This window comes from Sinohyriopsis cumingii, chromosome 8 (assembly GCF_028554795.1).
Source record: "Sinohyriopsis cumingii isolate HCF-2022 chromosome 8, ASM2855479v2, whole genome shotgun sequence".
Classification (NCBI taxonomy): Eukaryota; Metazoa; Mollusca; class Bivalvia; order Unionida; family Unionidae; genus Sinohyriopsis; species Sinohyriopsis cumingii.
The window spans coordinates 3261431-3285984 of NC_142968.1; the positions used below are offsets into that span (position 1 = coordinate 3261431).

General features: G+C 35.1%; 1 protein-coding gene across 2 annotated transcripts in view; it reads left to right on the plus strand.

The window, feature by feature from the left end:
- LOC149792865 (uncharacterized) overlaps window positions 1-23732 on the plus strand; it is a 61594-nt gene extending 37862 nt beyond the window's left edge. Inside the window, exons 1-3 of one of the 2 annotated variants that reach the window (XM_089966650.1) lie at window positions 19850-19971; window positions 21984-22196; window positions 22807-23732. In XM_089966650.1, the coding sequence (XP_089822776.1) occupies window positions 19899-19971; window positions 21984-22196; window positions 22807-23003 (483 nt within the window). In that variant the 5' untranslated portion in view covers window positions 19850-19898 and the 3' untranslated portion in view covers window positions 23004-23732. Of the gene's footprint in view, window positions 1-19849; window positions 19972-21983; window positions 22197-22806 lie in introns of those variants that run through there. The other variant, XM_089966651.1, reaches the window with a different exon arrangement.
- The last annotated feature ends 822 nt before the right edge of the window (window positions 23733-24554 follow it).

Genomic DNA, 24554 nt, shown 5'->3' on the forward strand with positions numbered 1-24554 from the left:
TATGTCGCCCAAAGGATATGTTTGCATGGTTTGTATATTTTCATAGTTGATATGGATTCCTAAGGCCTCACACATTGTATCAGCATATGAGTCAATAATTAAGTGATTTAATTTTTTTATTGTGGAAAAACTACAATATATTGGTAATATGTCAAACGTTATGATCAACTCTTAGTTGTAAAAGTAAGCAAAAAGGTTTGGTGCATTTGTCAATTATTGTTCAGACATGCAAAAGACTTTATGTGTGACTACTATATATACCGCAAAGGCATGAAACACATTTTCCATACTCTTGTTACAAGGACTAGATACACCATCATACAGTATTGCTGTTCAATGTCAGACTGATAGGATACTTAAGAAAAAACAAAAAAGCAAACAAAATATATAACATTGTATTAACTAAGCTAAGTATAATTATGTAAGAATTTGACTCGGTAGACCACGCACTTGTCAACTTGTTATTATTTAGCAATGATACGCTTTAAATGATACACATATTCATGAGAAATCCTCATCTGTGTGAAAAACACTTTGATCAGTATACACTTCTAAAATTTCACCTACGACATAGGTTGAGAAGTAAATGTCCAGCAAGTAAAAAGAAGGAGCAGGCATTACAAACTTTCGTGTATTTGTCAGCATTCATAGATGACACTCACTCAAGAAAATGAGCTTACTTATTCAATGTTACTTAAGCATATGTCCATTTTTAAAATGTTGATAAACACATTTAAGCTATGTACAGATGACGTCACATTTCAAGAAATAGGAGTATTGTTAATTTTGCTCAACATATTTTTTTCTCTTTTCTTCAGAACAGTGAAGTGGAGAGTAGTTACGTCATGGAGAAAGAGCGACTTTCCAGAGCATAAAAACCTGAAAAACCACAGTGTAGAGATGGATATCATTATTACAGACAGGCATGTTCTAATACAGAAATGAATCAGAGAGAATATGAGAGCCTCACACTATTATGATGTGTTACATGTAGCCAAGGTATGTAGATAATGCAATTTTTACTACACTGAATGATGCCATTTGATAAAACATGTATACAAGTAGATAAATTAATATAACAGTTCTATGTTTAAAGTTATATTAAAGTAAGACAGAAAGGAGAAACTAACTAAAGCAAAGCAACTTGAACTTTTTTAATCAAACAAAGCTAACACAGAGCCCTTTTTGTAGCACATATTCAAAATCATATATCGCAAGAATTATTATTATTATTATTAATATTATTATTATTATTATTATTATTATTCATTCTCTCATTCATCCAGCTGTGATTTATATGTATGTTAAAATGAACACTATTTAAGTCTTGTTTCCAATGCCATGAATTGTCAGTATGAGTATAGGCAGCTTATGACATTTTCAGTTTCTTGAATTACTAGGGTAACAATTCTTTCCCAGACTAGGTTGAAGAATTGATGGCAGTGTTGGAGGAAGTGGTTAGGAAGCCAGAGTCATTTGATAGACAGTTATTGGCCATGTATATATTATGACTGAAAATAGAATATACAGAACATTTTTAAACTTGAATAAAGTTATGTTATTTCATGTAACCCGGTTTTCTGTTACTTATTTCAAGCTTTCAGAGTCAAGACCTTTAACATAAAATTAGATTTTACTACAACAAGTTTTAGGATGCTAAAGGAATCAAAAGTGAGCATAAACAGACAGCAATATGTCATAATACAAAATCTGTCGAAGAAATGAAATTATAGAGGATTAAAGATTTTTTCATGAGAATTTCCAAGATAATGGGCGAATAATTTTAGCAGGATCTATTATCGAAATGAAAGGTTTCGGTAAAACTTCCACACTCAAGTAAAGTGATAGTTCGAATACATTTTGTCAGCAAAGGAGGAATTTTATGAAATGGAATCTTAAGCATAATTTTCACATGCGTATAAAGCAATCACCTGTAACAAAATTGACCCTGATGGTGGCACCATAACTACTGTAAGAATATTTTGCCTACAAGTGTTCATGTGCTTGGACAGGATTTCCTTGCAATTTCCATATTGCTGAATGTAGGCACAGCATGCTGCTTCCAGGACATATTCATCCAAGCAAACTGTCTGAAATCTTGGATGATCAATGATACAATCCACTCTGCCCTCCTCAGTCTTTTCCAAAATCATGATCTCTTTACAGCTTCTACACTTCTCGACTATTTCTTTACTGCTGCAATTTTCACACGTACACCAATATACATGGTAAATACACTCCATCATTCATTATTGTGTTAGATAGCAAAACTTGTGGGTAAAATGTATGAGAAGTTCTTGGATGTTAAAGCTGCTCTTGCTTTCTACGCATATCGATCTTTCAAAAGCAAACTCATGCCCATTTTTAGTGCGATCTCTTGTTCGACATATGACCTTGACCTTGAACAACAGCAGCCTTAATTCAAAGTTTCTCTCAATCTATTCCTGTGTCAAATCATATGTACTTCACGTTTTTAGCCAACGATTTCAGAAGTAGAAGCGTTTAATTTAGTTATGTTCAAAATATGTAGCTGTAAACTTCATCAATATTGCCGTTATATTATATCTAAGTGTGATTGATTTAAGACGAACATGGACAATTATTTTAAGAAAACTTTCTTCAAATTTTTTTACAGTTTTCATTATTTTTAAAGGAAGGTGTACAGTGTATATTGGTTTTAAAGGGAATGTGTGCATGATATGGTTTTTATAAGACGCAAAGCTCTTCATAAATAGTGTAATGTGAAGCTGTGTAACTATTCCTCCTCTGTCTTAAATTGGCATTTGAGGAGAAATGTATCATTTCAAAACATTGAAGACCGCATCAGTCAAATTCACGCTATGGTGTGTTCCGCCATTTTTAGAGACGATTTAGGCGGAGATGCCTCATTCTTTTCATTTAAACCTGGTTCTAAAGGTTAGAGGTAAACACGATTTTTTATGTTTCGCGAAATGACGGCAATTCTGTAAATTGTACAACTATACCTTTCTTGGTTTTGTTTTTGTTACCGAATTGAACCTGACAATACATGCCACCATGCATATTTATATTCACTGAAATATATTCGTATGCATTTCCCATTATAGAGTGGACCAACGTATACGTTATGTTAATGTAGTTTGGTATATAAAACTGTGTCGTTGGTTCAGTTATGCATTTAGTCAGTTGGTTTTATAAGTCTGCCTCTATTGACGTATTGCAGAATTTAATGTCATTGCAGGTGTTGTAGGCTGCTTGAATGTAATTTCCTGCTCCATAAGTAGCTTGATGACAAGAACCACCGACTTCATTCTTGCTCCATAAATAGCTTGATGAAAAGTACCACTGACCTCATTCCTGCTCCATAAATAGCTTGATGACAGGTACCACTGGCCTCATTCTTGCTCCATAAACAGCTTGATGAAAAGTACCACTGACCTCATTCTTGCTCCATAAATAGCTTGATGAAAAATACGACTGACCTCATTCCTGCTCCATAAATAGTTTGATGACAGGTACCACTGGACTCATTCTTGCTCCATAAATAGCTTGATGAAAACTACCACTGACCTCATTCCTGCTCCATATGTAGCTTTACCGATTTGAAGAGGATGCTTTTGCATTTTCGAGGCTCTCTTTCTAACTGAAGTCTTTTTTCCACAAGCTGGAAATAAATAAGAACATTGTTCTTTTGGATATTTAGAGTAACGTCTGAGCTTGCACTTGTAATAGAGGACAGTTGCATATGTACCGCAGTTTCGGTTTGTTTTGTGACCTTTTTTTAAAAGCTTCGATTCTTTAATGATTACCGACTAACTAAGTGCATTTAATGTTATTTACTTCTGTGTATTTCGAAAGTACTTTTGACAGTATACAAAAATGAATGTGGGGTAATTACTAACAATTTGCAGGTGCTCTCTGAAAGGATACAATGGTTTTGTTATGTATCTTCAATATGTATTATTTGTTAGTTTGGGTTTTATTCCCTCATGATTCTATGATTAGTATAATTGTATTTTGGACTTGACCTTGTCCAAAATCAAGTACATGTTATGTAAGACCAGTAACGTCTGTTTTGTGGACCAAAGCTAATATTTTCCTATGATTGTGGATTAAGTATCCAGATTATTACTAATGTAAACATGTTTAGCTTAGTCGGAGTCTTAGACATTGGAATTCCCCCATAGAATAACCTGGTCTACATGAAGTTTATCACATTCTTTATTATAATTATAGTAACATTTGTTGTCTTCTTCACAATCCTGAAAGTTCTACAATGGAAAAGTCCATTTAGTATTTCCAGAAAATGGTAATTGCGACCTATGTCAAGTAGAGGGGTTTATAATCTTGTCTACTTGAGAAATTGCTCATTCTTTCTTTAACATCTTTAGCAGAATCATTCCTAATCTTGTGTTCAGTATTTGATTTGGGTGGCATTATTTATTCAAATTATTTTTCGCTGGAGATAGTAAGCGCACTTTAATGATATTCTTGGACAGAAACATTAATTTGGAATTATTATGATTTCAAACAAAAACATCTTCGATTATACTGTTGGCACATCTCCTCTTCACAGCCCACTACAGACGTCCTAACACAGTCAGAGGTGGAGCCTTTTTGGAATATTACTGTAATGTAATTAGAAATTTATTCATTAGGACTGGTGATGGAACTTTCTAGACTAATTGAGATTTAATTCACGATTATGTAACTTCTTTTTTTAAATGTTCAATTTTTATTCTATGGAAACAGATCATTGTCGCATTTTAGAAAACTTGGTAGTTTTCTCTCTCTTATCTGTTACTTAGTTTAAGTTCATTGAGTCGTAATAATTTGCAGAAAGTCCTATGCAACTTGTATATACAGTATAATCATGGTTGTATCTGGTAACTACACAAGCTGGGAATAAATCAGGGAATTCTTTTTAATTGGATCTACGTGCTGATCCAAACAAGACTTGTCAGTTACAAGTGGATCAACCACAACCTTGTCTCCAGCTAGATCGTTGCCTAGTAATAAATGAATGCCCTCAGTGTGTAAAACAGGCACTTTGCCGACTGTCACGGGTCCTGAGACTAAGTCTGATGACAATGGAGAGGAACATTAAAAAGCCGCACTCTACTCCTTGAATAAGAACACTCTCATTAGAAGAAGACTTCTCAGAAAAAGGCAAAGTACCTGACAATAAAAAAAGACTCTGAGACGCTACTGTGTCACTTAAAATTTTAATAGGAATAGGATTGGCCGAATCACCCAAGAGTGTAATAGAATCCTCCGATATAAATGGTTCATAATTCTCCATAATAAAATCAGACTGGGGTTTACTAGACCCAACAAATGTATTGCTTTCAATACATGACTGTGACCTTGTCCTTTTAGAAATAAGAGCATTTGGAATAGGTCTGTCTTGATTCTGATGCCAATTTTTCCATTTGTAGCAACCAAAAATAACGTGTCCTTTTCTCATTCAATAAGTAGACGTAGGAAGAGACAAGGATCTTGAATCAAGCTTATCAGAAGCTTTATTTTTGAAAGTTGTGCCAGTTTGAGTTTTAATAGGGCTTGTATTAGGCTGAAATACCTTTCTGCTTGAAGACTGTTGAGTAGAAGTCTCCAGGAAGAAAGAATTAATCCTTTTAAATCCAAATAATTCGAATAAACATTAAAATGACTCCAAACTTACACAACAAAATAACACATTAACATAAAGTGTTTTAAGCCCAGACTGAAATTTTTTCTCTAAATCAATGGTTTGAAACCTGAATAATGTGCAAAACAAATGCCCTCTTGAGAATCACGTGATCATGTTTACATTACCTTCTCTCAACACACACACACACACACACACACACACACACAACAGTGCAGTACTGTAATTACACGGTGGTGAATAAGTTCACTGCAATAAGTGAATCAGTCACTTTATATTCTAGGATCTATGAAGGAGAGTTAGACGTCCAACACCGAGAAATCATTAGAGTATAATTGTTTCTAATTAATCTAGTATACACCAATATAATATGTTTGAAACAAATCGATAAGCTGTATCATGCAAATGCGGTACCACTCATCGTGATAATCAACACAGTAAGACTAATACGATATCAGCGTTAAAATTATTAACATAGTTTCAACTTAATGTTATTTCACTATTTTAAAAAATGATCAAATGACATACGATGGTCATGAATATAATGGTTTTAAATAAGACCACACTCCAAAAGAAGCAAATGCAAAATCTCCGTCCCTTCCTAGCTGAACTAGGAACAATATTTTTCTCTTATCGGGAAACAACTTACTGTTTTGAGAAAGTACATACGGAACACTTCTTTACTGTAGCAAAACGTCAAAACAATGCCGTCGATGAGATTCTCTATAGACAGAGAATACACGTAATTCTATGAATACACAGAAGAAAACAACAACAATACAGTTGTAAATTTACTTTCCGAAAGTACGTGAGTGTGGCGTGGACTCGTCCACTGTACTTTCTAAATCTTATAAAGCTTCCCGAAAAGTTTAATTCTGTTATTTCTATTGAAAACGTTTTGTAAGTCATAATACAGCTAAAGGGAAAGAAATCTTACAGCAAAATATTTGAACGTTCGGGAAGAGTTATGCATTAAATTACTAACAGATTATCAACTTTAAAAATAGTTGTAAATTGTATTATTTTTATTCAAAATATAGATATACGTAATAATACAGTTAAGGCTATAGATGTCTTACAGAAAAAAATATTACAAAGCTGTGGAAGAGTTAAGAATTAAAATAATAACGTACCTTTAAACGACGTATTGCTTTTGTAGAAATTGCATGGTCACATATTATTAGAAATGTGAATGCATTTAAAATGTGATAATTATAAAATAGCATCACGTTATATAATAAGACGTAAATATTAGTTTACACCCTGGATACATTGTCTTCTCAATATTTTATGGATAAAATATTCTCGCCACAATATATAAACCTTCAAACTGCCAAAAGAGGTGTACATGTTAGAAGTAACAAACTTGTTTCCATTGTTATAATTTCATTCTTGACTTCATTTGATCAGCAAACGATATTAGTACAGCCATAATAAAACTGTATAAATCAAATATTTTCCGAAGGCCAGTAGGATGTACAGACCTTTCATTAAATGCCGTGAGCCAGTGGGATAGACAGCTCAGTTTTCTTTAAATTCCCTTCACCATTAGGAGAGACAGGCAGCTCAGTTATTTGTAAATGCCGTGAGCCAATATAATATACAGGTCAGTTTTTATGCAGTAGGTCAGTAGGATATACAGGTCAGTTTTTTATTCCGTGATCCAGTAGGATAAACAGGTCAGTTTTTTACGCCGTGGGCCAGTAGGATATACAGGTCAGTCTTTTAAAGCCATGGGTCAATATAATATACAGGTAAGCTTTTTGTGCAGTGGGTCACTAGGATATACAGGTCAGTTTTTTTTATGCCGTGGGTCAGTAGGATATACAGGTCAGTCTTTTAAAGCCATGGGTCAATATAATATACAGGTCAGTTTTTCATGCCGTGGGCCAGTAGGATATACAGGTCAGTTTTTTATGCCGTGGGCCATTAGGATACACAGCTCAGTGTTTTATGCCGTGGGCCACTAGGATATACAGGTCAGTTTTTTAATGCCTTGGGCCAGTAGGATATACCCGTCAGTTTTTTATGCCGTGATCCAGTAGGATATACAGGTCAGTCTTTTAATGCCGTGGGCCATTTGGATACACAGCTCAGTTTTTCTTTTTCAGTGGGCCAGTAGGATATACAGATCAGTCTTTTAATGCCGTGGGCCATTTGGATACACAGCTCGGTTTTTTTTTGCAGTGGGCCAGTAGGATATACAGGTCAGTTTGTTATGCCCTTGATCCAGTAGGATATACAGATCAGTTTATTATTCTGTGGGCCAGTAGGAAATACAGGTCAGTTTTTTTGCGCCGTGGCCAGTTGGATACACGGCTCAGTTTTTTTTTTTTTTTTTTTTTTTTTTTTTTTTATGCCGTGGGCTAGTAGGATATACAGTTCAGTTTATTATTCCGTGGGCCAGTAGAATATACAGGTCAGTTTATTATTCCGTGGGCCAGTAGGATATACAGGTCAGTTTTTTAATGCCGTGGGTCAGTAGGATATACAAGTCAGTTGTTTATGCAAAGGGCCTGAAGGATACACAACTGAATTTTTTTTATCCCGTTCACCAGTAGGAGTTACAGATCAGTTATATTTTAAAGCCGTGGGCCAATATAACATACAAGTCAGTTTTTATGCAGTGGGCCAGTAGGATATACAAGTCAGTTTTTATGGAGTGCGCCAGTAGTATAGACAGCTCAGTTTTTATGCCGTGGGCCAGTAGGATATACAGGTCAGTTTTTTATGGAGTGGGCCAGTAGGATATACAGGTCAGTTTTTTTATGCCGTGGGCCAGTATTATAAACAGGTCAGTTTTTATGCCGTGGGTCAGTTGGATATACAGGTCAATTTCTAATGCCGTGGGCCAGTAGGAAATACAGGTCAGTTTTTTATGCCATGGGCCAATAGGAAATACAGGTCAGTTTTTTTTGCCGTGGACCAGTATTATAAACAGCTCAGTTTTATACCGTGGGCCAGTAGGATATACAGGTCAGTTTTTAATGCCGTGGTCCAGTAGGATATACAGGTCAGTTGTTATGCCGTAGGCAAAGTAGGTACCGGATTAGGGGCCTCGCAACAACGGATCAAAATAATATTGATAAAACGTATTAGAAGATAATTTGCGAGGGGGGCACCAAGATTTCGACTGCCTAAGAGTCTAAGGGCCTCCACGTGGTTTAATTCGGCACTGGTTGTTATGCCTTGGACCAGTAGGATATACACTCCCGATTTTTATGTTGTGGACCAATGGGATATGCAAGTCAGTTTTTTATGTCGTGGACCAGAAGGATGGACAGCTCAGTTTTAATGCCCTGGGCCAGAACGATATACAGACCATTTTCATACCCTGATCCAGTAGGATAGACAGCTCACTTTTTTAATACCGCTGATTAGAAAGGATATACAGGTCAATTAATTTTTTATGCCGTGGGCAAGAAGTATATATTGTTCAGATTTTGGTTTTTGCATTTTTGGAGGGATGGGATGCTTATATCTATGAGCTAGTGGGATAGACAGCTCAGTTTTAAATCCCTGGGCCAGTACGATATCCAGACCATTTTAATACCCTGGGACAGTAGGATAGACAGCTCAGTTTGAATGCCCTTGGCCAGTACAATATCCAGACCATTTTAATACCCTTGGCCAGAAGAATAGAGAGCTCAGTTTTAATACCCTGGGCCAGTACGATAACACAGACCATTTTAATACCCTGAGCCAGTAGGATAGACAGCTCAGTTTGAATGCCCTTGGCCGGTACGATATCCAGACCATTTTAATACCCAGGGCCAGTAGGACAGACAGCTCAGTTTTAAATCCCTGGGCCAGTACGATATCCAGACCATTTTAATACCCTGACCAGTAGGACAGACAGCTCAGTTTTAATGCCCTGGGCCAGTACGATATCCAGACCATTTTAATACCCTGACCAGTAGGACAGACAGCTCAGTCTTAATGCCCTGGGCCAGTACAATATCCAGACCATTTTAATACCCTTGGCCAGAAGGATAGGCAGCTCAGTTTTAATGCCCTGGGCCAATACGATAATACGGACCATTTTAATACCCTGGGAGAGAAGGATAGACAGCTCATTTTGAATGCCCTGGGCCAGTACGATAATACAGACCATTTTAATATCCTGAACCAGAAGAATAGACAGCTCAGTTTTTTTTATCCCGTTGACCAGAAGGATATACAGGTCAGTTAATATTTTTATGCCATGGGTTAGTAAGATATGTAGTTCAGATTTTTGTTTTTGTATTTTTAGGGGCGATGGGATGCTTATATCGATGTGCCAGTGGGATAGACGGGTAAGTTATTTTTATGCCGCAGACTAGTAGGATTTTCAAATCATTTATTGTATGCCGTTATGTATTATTATGCCGTTATTTATTGTTATGCCGTTGTCAAGAAGGCTATACAGACCCAATTTTAATGATGTGGGCCATTAGACTAAATAGATCAGTTTTCGCAACTGCCACAAATCTATAGTATGCTTTAATATTAGGATTTATGTGCATGATTTACCAGTGTATACATACCTTTTTTTAAATCCATGTGTGTGTGTGTGTATGTGTGTGTGTGTCTGTGCGCGAGTGTTCTGCGATAGATGGCCAAACTACAAAGACGTTATTGTGTGTATTTTGTTCTTAAATAGTATATAATCTATTAATCTGTGTCTATCCGGGTGTCTGTTTATATGTGTGCCTGTGTATCTGACCTTTCTTTCTAACGTTCCGTATGTTCATATATCCTTCTGTTTTATATATCTCCTTTCATAATATGATTTGAATATACTCAGAGTAAGATCTTAGAATGTGTCAGATGCTTATGCAAAATGTCAGTTCTTGGTGAAATGGAAAATGCAAAGACTAGATGACTGACACAATGGTTTCTTGAAAATCAGGGCAATTTATGCATGGCAGTTATTATCCAACCTTATCTTGTTGTTGTTTGTTTAATCTCATATAATACAATACATGTAATGCTCCCCAAAATATAAAAAGCACACAATCAAAACAGCGCACACACACGTATGCACAAACATCAAGGGAAATAAACATATCATGTAATAATTATTAATTAAAAGTGTTGACAATTTTAGGTGAAAGCATTCCTCAGTGACCATATAGCCTGGAGGCAGCAGGAGACAATCTTATCTGAGAAGTTTAATTTTTTGTTTATCAGGATGTCATTACTGAGTTTTCTTTAATATCTTCATTTATTTAGAAAGTTTTTTTTAAATTTATTCTATCCATTAATAAATTCATATATGCTCCTATCCCTTCCCCGCTATCATCAATCCATACCTACATCTATCCTCAAATCAATCCATCCATACAACAATCCAAAGGCAACCCTCTTGTCAATCTATCCATACAAATATCGCCCTGGGCCCAGAGTGGCCGATTGGTCTAAAGCGCTCTCCGTTACAGATCACTGCCATATCACCTCTGTCTGCGTGGGTTCGAGTCTAGGATTCGGCCAATGTGGGTATCTGAGAAAGCTTGCCAGTAGCTTCTCGTGGGTCGGTGTATACATTATTCTGATTGCGAATGACGCGGATGACGCCTACCAAACCCTCAAGGTACAAACTAGCAAGAATGGAATAGTATGTATTTAGCAAACGTTTATTTGACAACATTAAATAATTGCTTCTGTTCACACGATACTTCATTTCCACAATTGCACATCATAGACGAATAGACCAGAAAATCAAACGGCCTCTGGACTGTATCAAAGTAGAAATATTTGTCATGGTCGTATCATCCTTAACTCTCTATTCACTGCATGCGTTGCAATTACTGTGGATACGTTCTGTTCCTCAGGATTAGTGAAACAATAATTCCTGACGGTAGTTACTGTTAAAAAAAAAAAAAAAAAAAAAAATATCACTAACGCCAACATCAAGCAGCATATTCCCTGAACGCAAGTCAATGAGCGAAATATCTGGAACGATACAAAAGACTATAAGTTATGGCAAGTCACTAAGCCAACCATCTGCAACGATGCACAATACACTGAAATATGGCAAGTCTCTAAGCCAACCATCTGCAACGATACAAAATACATTGAAATATGGCAGAAATAAGAATTATGCATCTTATAATTTATTCAGTCTAGAAACACACACACACACAAACACACACACACAGATAAATATATATTCTCCTCATAACGTGCGTCTTCTGTTATAATGACTCTAAGTAGAAACTCAATAAATACATAATTGTAATATTAAGGTGTTAGTATGAGACCTTCGTCACTTCAGTGTTTGACTGAGTTACATTGCTTAGCGTCCACTATAACCAAACGATGACGTAAAAGATCTTTATTGACAGGTGCCGCGATAGAAATTACCCAAACTGCAACAATAAACGTTCGAAATACATTTCAATCGAAAGCAACACAAGAAATGCTAATGAAGCTAAAAACCTCCTAAATAAAAAGAAGTGGGGTCTATAATAAAAAAAACACCACACCTGACTGTTTGAATTTTTTTTTACTTAATGCATAATGTAGGGCTTAAGAGATTAATACCTGAAGAATACAACCGATGTTGATGTAAAAAAAAAAACGAACAAGAGAAGAGGATAAATTATGAAACGCTTTGTAAGACCCTTATTGCCACTATTACGAAATATCATAGTGGTGAGTTTAGACGCTATATAAACAGTGGTTCAGCGAACGAATATCTCAAAATGTTTTCAATAGCTTTTATTGACAAAGCATGTGGAAAATTAAGGAACGATTCAACTGTAAATAACAATAATAAATATGGTTAAAGTATTAGAAAGCAACATTATTTTTCATTCATGCTGATACACCAGTATCAAGTCAAGGAAAGGATTATATTAGGCTGTATTATATTTGGATTTATACCACCACCAGTATCAAGTCAAGGAAAGGATTATATTAGGCTGTATTATATTTGGATCTATACCATCACTAGGATCAAGTCAAGAAAAGGATTATATTAGGCTGTATTATATTTGGATTTATACCATCACCAGTATCAAGTCAAGGATAAGATTATATTAGGCTGTATTATATTTCGATTTATACCATCAATATTATCAAGCCAAAGAAAAGATTATATTAGGCTGTATTATATTTGGATTTATACCATCAATATTATCAAGCCAAGGAAAAGATTATATTTGGCTGTATTATATTTGGATTCATACCACCACTGGCGTCAAGTCAATGAAAAGATTATATTAGGCTGTATTATGTTTGGATTTATACCACCACTAGTATCAAGTCAAGGAATAGATTATACTAGGCTGTATTATATTTGGATTTATACCACCAGTAGTATCAAGTCAAGGAAAAGATTATATTAGGCTGTATTATATTTGGATTTATACCATCACTAGTATCAAGTCAAAGACAAGATTATATTAGGCTATATTATATTTCGATTTATAGCATCACATTTACTACAATCGTTAGATAAAATTAGATCTCGTGTCAGGCAAACAAAAGCTGCAAGAAGGGAATACAGTGTACTCAGTAACCTAAACCTAATTACCTATATTGTTCTTAAGACATCCGAATACTGTAAACAGTACATCAATAAATAAATGCTAAAAAGTGTCAATAGCAGGATTTATATAAATACATGTATGTATGGAGCCAAAGATAGCCGAAAGTAAAGACAAACGGTAGCAAATAGTATGGGTTAACGTGAAAGCTCCTTCATTAGATGCATTTCATTTATTACACGGTAAACCCAATTATAACACCATTATATTGCATGTATGTACATTAATAGCACAACAACCCAATCCCAAGGATCATTGTCACTGAGAAATAAGTGCAGATATCTTGTTCAGACTCACAAGAGGAAAGCAAAACTTTGCAGAATCTTAGGTGCACATTAGAAGTCGTCCAACGTACGCAGACTAGAAGTCATCCAAAGTATGTAGAATAGAAGTCATCCAAAGTATGCAGACCAGAAGTCATCCAACGTATGCAGACTAGAAGTCATCCAAAGTATGCAGACTAGAAGTCATCCAAAGTACGCAGACTAGAAGTCATCCAAATTACGCAGACTAGAGGCCATCCAAAGTACGCAGACTAGAAGTCATCCAGCACGCAGACAAGAAGTCATTGAGTACGCAGACTAGAAGTCATTGAGTACGCAGACTAGAAGTCATCCAAAGTATGCAGAATAGAAGTCATCCAAAGTCATCCAAAGTATGCAGACCAGAAGTCATCCAACGTATGCAGACTAGAAGTCATCCAAAGTATGCAGACTAGAAGTCATCCAAAATACGCAGACTAGAAGTCATCCAAATTACGCAGACTAGAGGCCATCCAAAGTACGCAGACTAGAAGTCATCCAGCACGCAGACTAGAAGTCATTGAGTACGCAGACTAGAAGTCATTGAGTACGCAGACTAGAAGTCATTGAGTACGCAGACTAGAAGTCATCCAAAGTACGCAGACTAGAAGTCATCCAGCACGCAGACTAGAAGTCATCCAGTACGCAGACTAGAAGTCATCCAAAGTATGCAGACTTGAAGTCATCCAAAGTACGCAGAAGAGCAGCTATAAGATTTTTAATGGCAATACTTTACATGTTTTTGGAATGAGAACACTACAAAAGCGTCATCAACAAATTAGTCGCAAAGATGTATCTTCATTCCATTATCAAGGTAAGATGGCAACATAACATAACTCACCTCAACGTGGCAATAAAAATCACTAAGTTGACAATTATTATGGAAACCGTTAGAACTCTAAGGTTGGGGCATATATTCAGAATGACTAATATTGCAATAAAAGCTAATTAACTTCAACCATGTGTGTTGATTAATAATAGAAAGCCGGCACCAACTAGCATACAACCAACGAATGTGAGTAGAGCTCGGATCTATTCTTAGGGGGAGAGAATAAATTGTATAGAACATAGTTAACTGAATATGACTTTTGGAAAGTATAGGTGCAAAATGGCGTTTGTAAAAATATGTAGCAAGAGAATTGTGATTCAATATAAAAATGCATATTACCCGGTTTTGCCACAGTTTGTCTTACAATTATCTCTATCACAATTATATATTTTCCTCAAGAAGTTATATTTAAGCTAAAGGAAGGGCGACAAAAAAACTAGTTTTATTAATAAGCAGCCTCAATTGCCACCCTATCAAACTCTCAGAATGTGTGCACTGTCACGTTTATCTTTTCTCTAATTTAGGTTTAAGTGTTGGCCGTAAATAATTGTGTGTGTGTGTGTGTGTGTTATTTGGATTTTTAACGCAGCTTTAATAATTTTTCAGTCATATCGCTACGATGTCTGAAGTGTGGCAGTTTTATGGTGATGTCTAGCACTGGTGCATCATGCTGCAGACATGTGGCACGATGTCCCACCTAGTCACATTATCCTGACACCTGGATCACCAATCCTAACACTAACCTCCTAATGCTGAGCGTCAAGCGAGGAAGCTGTTTGCACCATTTTTGAAATTATTTGTTATGAGTCGGCCTGGGATAGAATCCACGACCTCCCGCATCCGAGGCGGACGCTCTTTCTTCCTCTTTGTTTTCGCATGGATCTATTAAGTCAAACTTGCAGGCTATCAGTCAGTTCATATCAGGTCATCTTATAGTCAATCAATGTGTTATTTGAGTTTATGCTTATGACTATATTTTGTAATCATATACTTTCAAATAATAAATATGAAATCTATATTTTTAGGCCTTATAATGAAACATAATTTTCAACACCATTGATATATGCACTATACTTATTGACATCAACCCAGAAATCTTTTGCGAGCAAAATCACGTTTTGTTGTAATTGTGTTTTAATCTTAGCACTCACAAGACGGGAATCTGATCTATTATGGGTACTGTATTTGCCTTTCTGAGACCTTGAATGCTTGAAAAGAGTGTTCATTTTATCGAGTTTGCTGATTAATAATATTCTAAATCTTTTAAGCATAGCCTTTACGACTCTATTAGTCAGAGAGTCTTGTGTTTTATAATATGCTCTTGTCTTTCTCATTTATAAGAGGAAGAAAGAATTAAGCGAAGTATATCCTCATCCTGCAACGAGGGGTGTAATGGTTTGTCTAAGAGGTCTAATTATGTCATCTTCCAGTAGAATCTTTTTTAACTGAAGACATTCACAGAACATTATCTCAAAGCGTGTTTCATTCGCGCTATCTGATTAAAGAAAAATTGAATCTAAATCCCTCAGATTTGCAGCTGTGCAACATTAAATTAGGATGACTAGGAGATTTGCATAATTGAGTGAGCATTCAACCATTTGAATCGCAGTTAAATATTTCTTATTCATTGTTATGCCTCGTATGAAAGTGTATGCATATTTTCTGTAAAACCATTGGAACTGGCATCGAGGTCGAAGATGTAATAATGTTCTTTCTTGTTACAGCTGGGGAGACAGTGCCAAAAAGCTTAAGCTTTCTACTCAGTTTACCAAATCACATGTTTGTGATTGTATTTGACAAAGTTTCTCAAATAAATTTGGTTTCAACTAACTATTACATGGTCTTTGCTGGCTTTCGGTTTGGCTGATAGAGAAGTGAAAACGGTAGTAATTTAATTTCAGGAATTAATAATATGTATTTGCTTTCCTTTCTTTACATAATTATTGATACACAAAAAAGTAAACACATTCTTCTTATATTATAGACATCTTTATATGTGCATATATTTAGAATAGGAATGCTTTAATCTTTCATACTGCTAGAGGCGACTTCCTGCCAAGTCATGTGAATGGTTAGCATCCGGTTTATATGTCATCTTGCTCTCCGTACAACATCTGTTTCACAAAACCACTTAATGACTGAATGTATATATATATATCAACAGGAAACGATAATCACACCCTCATTGTTTGGCTCAGTGTCATAATATGTACGTGATAATATATTGTTTCTAAACTTGATTTTTGATCAATTCCGTTACACGAGTCTTTATGACTATCTGTTTTAACAACTTTTCTCAAAGAGTATTATATTCACTATTAGGTATCATCGATGCGGCCTGATTAAATTCTAATTTAAATATTTTTTTAAACTTTAATCTGAAGATGTCATATAATTTTTAATTCTACTTGCGTGTTTATATTCACGAAAGCTGGTATTATTCTTTTCACAATTTACAGAGCTGAATTTTAAATCTTATCATAACTCATTTGTTTTTCTTCATTTTTTGAATCATTTTACAAATCCATAAGAACTCTACTACGGGATATGAACGGTGTGCATCAAGTGAATCTAATGGATATTCAGAATCACGTGATCAAGAATGTATTGAATATTCCATTGTATTATCTCGTTTTATAATTCCTGCTGTTATTGGGATTCGAGACTCAATTCCATGTTAATTAAGCATAATGAATGCATTCATTTGGTAAACGTATATATAGCCAATAGAGAGGACGGGTACTATCGTGAAGGTGATGATAAAACACACTTCAAACGAAACTAACATGTAATGCTCAATTCTTTATTGAAATCCTAACGATGACCACAAGATCACAATAAATCAACATGCCAAGGATAAACAGGAGAAATGACACTAACAACAAAAAATTAAGATGAAATTCGTACTTTAAACGCAGTAGTGAAAAAGATAATAACCCAACTATTACGGATAACTAAACACAAGACAAACCGATTTAGAAACAATGATGGAAAAGATGGAAAGTTGTAAACATCATTGGTATGGATCTTAATAATATATCATCTTGAAAAATTTTTAAAGTCGTAAGTTTAAGAGCATTTTCACAGAATAACCTGAGATATATTGTCAGTATATATATATATATATATATATATATATATATATATATATATATATATATATATATTGCTCATTGCGTCATTTAATATGTAAAGGATAATGTCCATACAAGTAAAATATTATTAAACAATATGATATCAGAGATTTCAAAAATAACGCGATATCTAACGACCAGAAATATATGTAAATAATACAGTCCGTGCGACGAATATCAAAACTAGTCATGAATCATAAAATGGTGTATATGACAAAGTGTCGGAAAGGTGATATGAAACAATGCGTATCTTCTTTTACTCGTGAACAAAAAATGTAAAATAAAAAACGAAGCGGAAAGATAATATAAAATTGCATATTTCAAACACATTATGAAATAAATGATTATGGTGCCTCCAGGTTTGCAACAGGATGTCTCTCTCTCTCTCTCTCTTTATATATATATATATATATATATATATATATATATATATATATATATATATAGATAGATAGATAGATAGATAGATAGATATATATGTATATATATATATATATATATATATATATATATATATATATATATATATATATATATATATATATATAGTCTCGGGTGATAATATACCAACACCCGTTCCTCGTCCATGTAATATACTTCAGTATGATAGATAATCCCAAGGTCTGTTATGGACCATCTTCCCCTTAGCCGTATCTCCAAAATTACGTTATCTTATGGGGAAAACCTCATCGATTGTTTTGTTGACACAATATTAAGTGTTGGCATGCCATAAAAGGGTACAACAAACCGTGATCTCTGAAGAACAAAACAGCGAAAGCATTACAACCCTATAATTTAGACTGACATTTTCAAATCTCAGACAACACGACTATGTAACGTAACGAGTAATTTCTTTGGTGAACACTCCATCGTGTGAACAAGATCAGCTGTTAATATTTCAGAATAAATATTCATAAACTTCCTCTAAGAACTGCAAATAGAGTCGTGCCAAGAATCAACGGCAGGTAACATTAAGAAAGTCGTGTATATCGTAGGTTGCGAATCGTGCGACTAAATTCTTATTATTTGAACATATTTTAAATTTGCAATATTTACATGCTATGTCCATTAAGTATCATGTCGATTATCCAATGCAGACATGAGAGTGCAGATATGTCTTTATGACTGCACTGAGGCATTGGGGACAGTTTGTGTGCAGAATGATATGCATTCAATGCAAACATGGAAATCTTTCAACTTTACCACGTATACAAACAGATTGTCTTCAGCTGAAGTTCGTACGCAACTTGCATGCGTAGAGAGAGAGAGAGAGAGAGAGAGAGAGAGAGTCCTAATTATGCACCAGACATAACGAAAAGTGCCATCCCCGGATTCCTATAGCAGAATGCTTGATAATAGTAAGCAGAATTAATATTTTAATACAAATAATACTATCATACAGGTTAGATAATTTTTAATTCGTGCTCTACGAAGATTCGAAGATGTGTACCTGACGCTCGGTTTAAATGGGACTTGAAAAGATTTTTCTTCATTTCCGAATAACCTGTTTTCTCGAACATTTTAATAATGCAGTTAGATGCATATATTAATTGTAACGTTACTGCCCTTTAATTTCTAATCCACTGTAATAAGCGGATGGATAGGACGATATTATACATGAAGTGTGCCAGAACTTTTTAACATTACTGATAGGTCTGCCGAGGAAAACAACCGTAAAACTAATTTTCGTCCATTTCTTAAAGCATTAATTACAATAATACCATATAGCGGTCCCATATTTAATAGATGCCCGCTTATATTGTTTAGATGTATTTTGACCGTGGATAAGTTAAGTGACACATAAAGAATGTGAAAGGAGTTCTCAAAACTCTCTCTCTCTCTCTCATTTAGACTTGTGTTTATATTTTCACAGATGAAAATCCCTAATTAAAATAATTAGGCAGCATGACTATTATGCCTCTTGCTTCGATTCCGATTGACTCTAGAATGTCCCAAACAATATACGTGTTAATAATGGTAAAGACTGCCATGTCTATTTACACAGCCTACGCCATGCCATTCACGAAGCGTTTTGAATGCGGTATGATTCGGCTAGTGACAGTTTACCAAACCATCGTTAACCTTGTATCAGAAAATTAATGTAAATGAAATATATATATCTATCAAAATTACCATCTTATCTCGTGAGGAAAGTTAATAGTAGTTATGACTTTAAATAGGTTGTATAACTGCATTTCGGAGGCATAAGGTGGAAATTAGACACGATGACAAATAAGGAAATATTGCGTGCTGCCCACAATTACACATTAAAATTCTGTTCAAATTTTTGCAACTTTGAAATTCCCTTCCTATGAATACTTATACATAAATCATGTAAATATGTATCTCGCTGATTAATCGGCTGTTCCTTACACAGAGAGAGAAAAAAAAACTATATATATATAAAGCAGCTGGAAAAAGCTTTTGTAAGTCTTCTATTAACTTGAGACCAAAGAAGTTGTGGTTTAGAAAATGGAGCTTTTCACGGTTATCATTAACTTCATACTTGCAATGTTGTACACAACGGAGACCGCAGCGTTACCCAGTAAGTCTCTCTCTCTCTCTCTCTCTCTCTCTCTCTCTCTCTCTCATTTCCTATTGACATTCTCAGAGTAAATGAAATCTTCGATTTCTAGTGAATCCTATTAAAATTGAAAAGTGTATGAGGATTTTAGAACGTATTTCATGTCAGATACCGTTGCTGCATAAATTGCATACCCTTTCATAATTCTAAGGAATTTTTATACATTGATTGAATTTGAATACTTCAGGTTTCTGCCATACACTACATTGGTCTCTTTGTCTTGAGCAAAAATTACACATTCCGCAAAGTACAAGTGAAATTTACAATGGTACGAACTAAAAACGGAACGTGTGGGGAAATTGGCTAATTGAATTATGCTGGCTTTTTATGTTTGGCCTCCACATTTTTTTTTTTGAACTACCTGAACGTGTTTGTAAATGAGGCAAATTGTGCATTTCAACATGACCTAAAACAGAAATTTCGAACCGACCTGTTGAGTTAGAAATGTTGCATAGCATACGTTTCACACAACCTGTGACTGGTCAAGTGAAATTTCCTTCATCATGTGGGCAATGGGCAGTTAATGGATGATCTTGTGATACGGGTCGTACTCTACCTTGACCTCTTCTACAGCAGATTGAATATACTATTTTGATCAATAAGGCTTTGAGCTTTACCTGCCAGGTACTGTGTCACATATGTACTAGGGCCGACCAGCCACCTGTCATGTACTGGATTACTGTCATCTGAAAAGAAAATATTGCCTCTGTTATTGACAGGAATATGGACACAAACTGCCTCTTTTGTTACGTAACGTCTCATGGATATGATATTGGCATTAATACAGCAATTAATATAATTAATATAAATTTTAAAATAAATATACAAGTTACGGTGTCGTAAAAAACAAAGAAATCACATTTTTAGATGTGTAATAAATGGGTTTGGCCTATGGAAAAGTGGCATCGTCTTATGTTCATTCCTAGGTTGTGTAGACTCCTGTTTTGGAGTAAAGAACGGGTACTATCAGTATTGCCTAAATTGTCATCAGTACGTGACCTGCTTTATGGGATCATGTACATTAGGCCATGCCCCAATGACTTTTTGTGGGATGACGAAGCCAAGAAATATGTGTGGACATCAACAATATGTGATGCAAAGTCCAAGTCGAGACGATTTCTTCTAGAAGTAGTAGCCCCAAAATGAAGTTTTATTTACTCGGTTTATTTCTTCTTCAGAGAACTTAAATACGTTTCTTGATGTACGTTGATCTTGCTCAGGCTATCCAACCATGTATGCAATGACGTTGTTATGACGTTGTTATGACGTTGCTATGAAATTTGAGTGGATATCCTTCGTGTATGCATCACCAGCAATGTGTACAAAATCCAAACTGTTAATATAAATCAGCAATACGTATTCTTTTATTTCTTATTTCCCTCGTGTTTCTTATTTCAATACAATGCACGTACATACATTAAAATGTGACAAAACAACTTTACAAACGCGCGATTATCTGCGAGAATTAGTTTAATTTAATAATGTATATAAAATGTATATGGGACTTTTAGGTTACACAGTAACAGTAAAAGTTGGGCAAGTTATATTGTGCAAGGATAATTCAATGTGAAGCTGCATATGTTACTGTTTGCCAACTTAATTAATTCGAACAAAGGTATCGAGATGTTTGCAGCAATATCCGTCTTGCTATATTAAATGCTTTTTCACATTTGTAAGCAAGTACGCTGTTGAAAAGTCCACTTAGACCTTGACTAAACCTTTAATACAAATTTACAATATCTCTGTTTGCTCCCATGTAGTAAGAAAACAATCGGACTTGCTAATACTAAAGTTCACGTATATGTCGAGCTATGGCAGTCATTTTCAATGGTTAGCAAAACAAGATTTGTATTCCTTAATCACACGCACAATGGAAGATTGTTATTTCCTAAGTATTTACCACATCAGACAGTGCGGATAGCAACGTTCATTATACGTGAAAACAATGTATTTTCTTATATCCTCTTTCAAAGGTTGCGTTAACTCCTGCTTTGGAGTACTGAATGGAGACTATCAATACTGCCATAATTGTCACCAGTATGTGTCCTGTGCTTTCGGATTCGAATTCATAATGCCATGCCCTGATAACCTTGTCTGGGATGATGTCTTGAAGAAATGCCACTGGGTATCATCGACCTGTGAGCCAAAGTCACGAATATTTACATCAGACATAGAATCCCGAAAAGGTACTTTCATTTTCTACTGAATATGTATTTAGATCATGTCTAGTATGAAAACAAAAAAACAAATACAACTCCAACTTCAAATGGCTGTCTAAGAAAGTTGAAATAGTGAGAATGGAAAGGAGAGTGGGCTATGAATGTACTATGGAATTACGACTGATGTTATCTGTACATAGAAAACTACGAACTCAATTCACTATGAATCGGAGGTAATTTTTATTGTCCGCTATTGGAAATTAAATCGAAAGCTATGTTGTTTTCAGTGATTATTTATACCTTGCAATGACGTTACTTTGTCACGGGATATATTCTGTAAACTTATAAGATCATTTATGTTAAGTGATAACAATTCCTATATAAATTAGTTTATAGTACATAGTCTAACAAGCTTTGTATGATCATGCGATAGGCAGATTTTTGCATTTAAGAACATCACTGCACTGACATTGCATCTAAGTAATCTCTAGAATCAGATAATACTGTCACATTGCTATCACTATGGAGATATGTGATAGCTTAACGCATGCATTCTTATGTTCAAATAACATTTCGAAATTCGTATGAACTAGTTTCTTTATAGAGAAACATTACATCATGTTAAATGAATTTACAGGTTGTGTGAAATCCTGTGATGATGTAAGAGATGGACAATACCAGTACTGCCCCGACTGTCGCCAGTACGTTTCGTGCGTTCACGGGAACATGTACATCATTCCTTGCTCCTACGACAAACTCTGGGATGATAATGAGAAGAAATGCGTTCGGATATCCTTTACATGTGATGCAGTAGGACCTGATAAACACGATTAGCTTTCGTTTCGTTTATTAAGGTTTTCCCGTTAGTGCATAATATAAATCGGAATATCTTCTTTTTATACGTTACACAATATGAATTGGGTTAATAATGTAGTACATACTAAAATGGTCATGAAAATGGTTGACAAACATTTCAATTTCGACGTTTTTGAATTATAAAGGATATATGGTGGCAGTCCAATGAATGACAAACATTAGGTCTGAAAGAAAACAAGTTGTCAGTGAGCATATAAATCAGGTGGTGTTCATACCTTTGCTAGTGATAGCATCGGCTAGACATTCCACGGGTATCCACACATGTTCGAGTTTGAGTGACATGTAACGAGACGTTATTTATATATTTAAAAAATCCAGTTGAACTTGACAAGCACGCTCTTCTAACAGATAGCTCAATGCTGTACAGATTTGCATACCCGTACTATTTAATGTCTATTTAATACTGGCTGTGATAGCAATCCTTCAATTTTTCTCAGCAACCGGATGAATGATAAACAAAGACTTATACAAGAAGGAAATGAGTACCACGGTCCATATTGAAAGAGAACAGCCACACAATATTTTGTCATTGATATTTACCCTCGTGCGTAATACAAATGTCAGCAAGCAAAGATATATTGATATATCTCGTTACTGGAAGGGTAAAATTTATACGTTACAAGGTTTTTGCTGTATTGAAAATTTACATTTGGTATTGAAGAACTAATATAAACAAATTTACGTTGACTGGGATTATGATTTCTTTTAACATTCTTAGTAGCAAGTAAATGTTCGCAAGTAATGAAAACAAATCATTAGAAAAATAATTATTCTAAAATGAGGATTTAAGTTTCTTAACTTATATAATTACTCGCTGCAAACAAGACCAAAAGCACCTTATAAAGGTCCCAAGGCATAAGTGAACATTACCATTATTAATACTGTCGGGCAGCGGATGAGGCCAAACGTACACCTCGTAACATGGCATTTATCCACTGCATTTCTTAAACTAATAAAGAGGAACAAATTCTAAATGAAACTAACACTAGTCCATATTGAGAAAGTAACATCTGAGAGCGACACATTCTACATAAGACCAACAGTAGTCCATACAAGGTCTTAAATATCTGAGACGAGCACAGGTTATATAAGAAAAACGCAAGCCCATAAAGAGTCAGAAACGTACGAGAGAAACACATTTTATATAAGAAACACTCCAACCCATAATGGGTGAGAAACATCTAAGAGGAACACATTTTATATAAGAACAACTCCAGCCCATAATGGGTCAGAAACGTCCCAGAGGAACACATTTTATAAAAGAAACGTTCCAGCCCATAATGGGTCAGAAACATCCGAGAGGAACACATTTTATATAAGAAACGTTCCAGCCCATAATGGGTCAGAAACGTCCGAGAGGAACACAGTTTATATAAGAAACGTTCCAACACATAATGGGTCAGAAACATCCGAGAAGAACACATTTTATATAAGAAACGTTCCAACCCATAATGGGTCAGAAACGTCCGAGAGGAACACATTTTATATAAGAAACGTTCCAGCCCATAA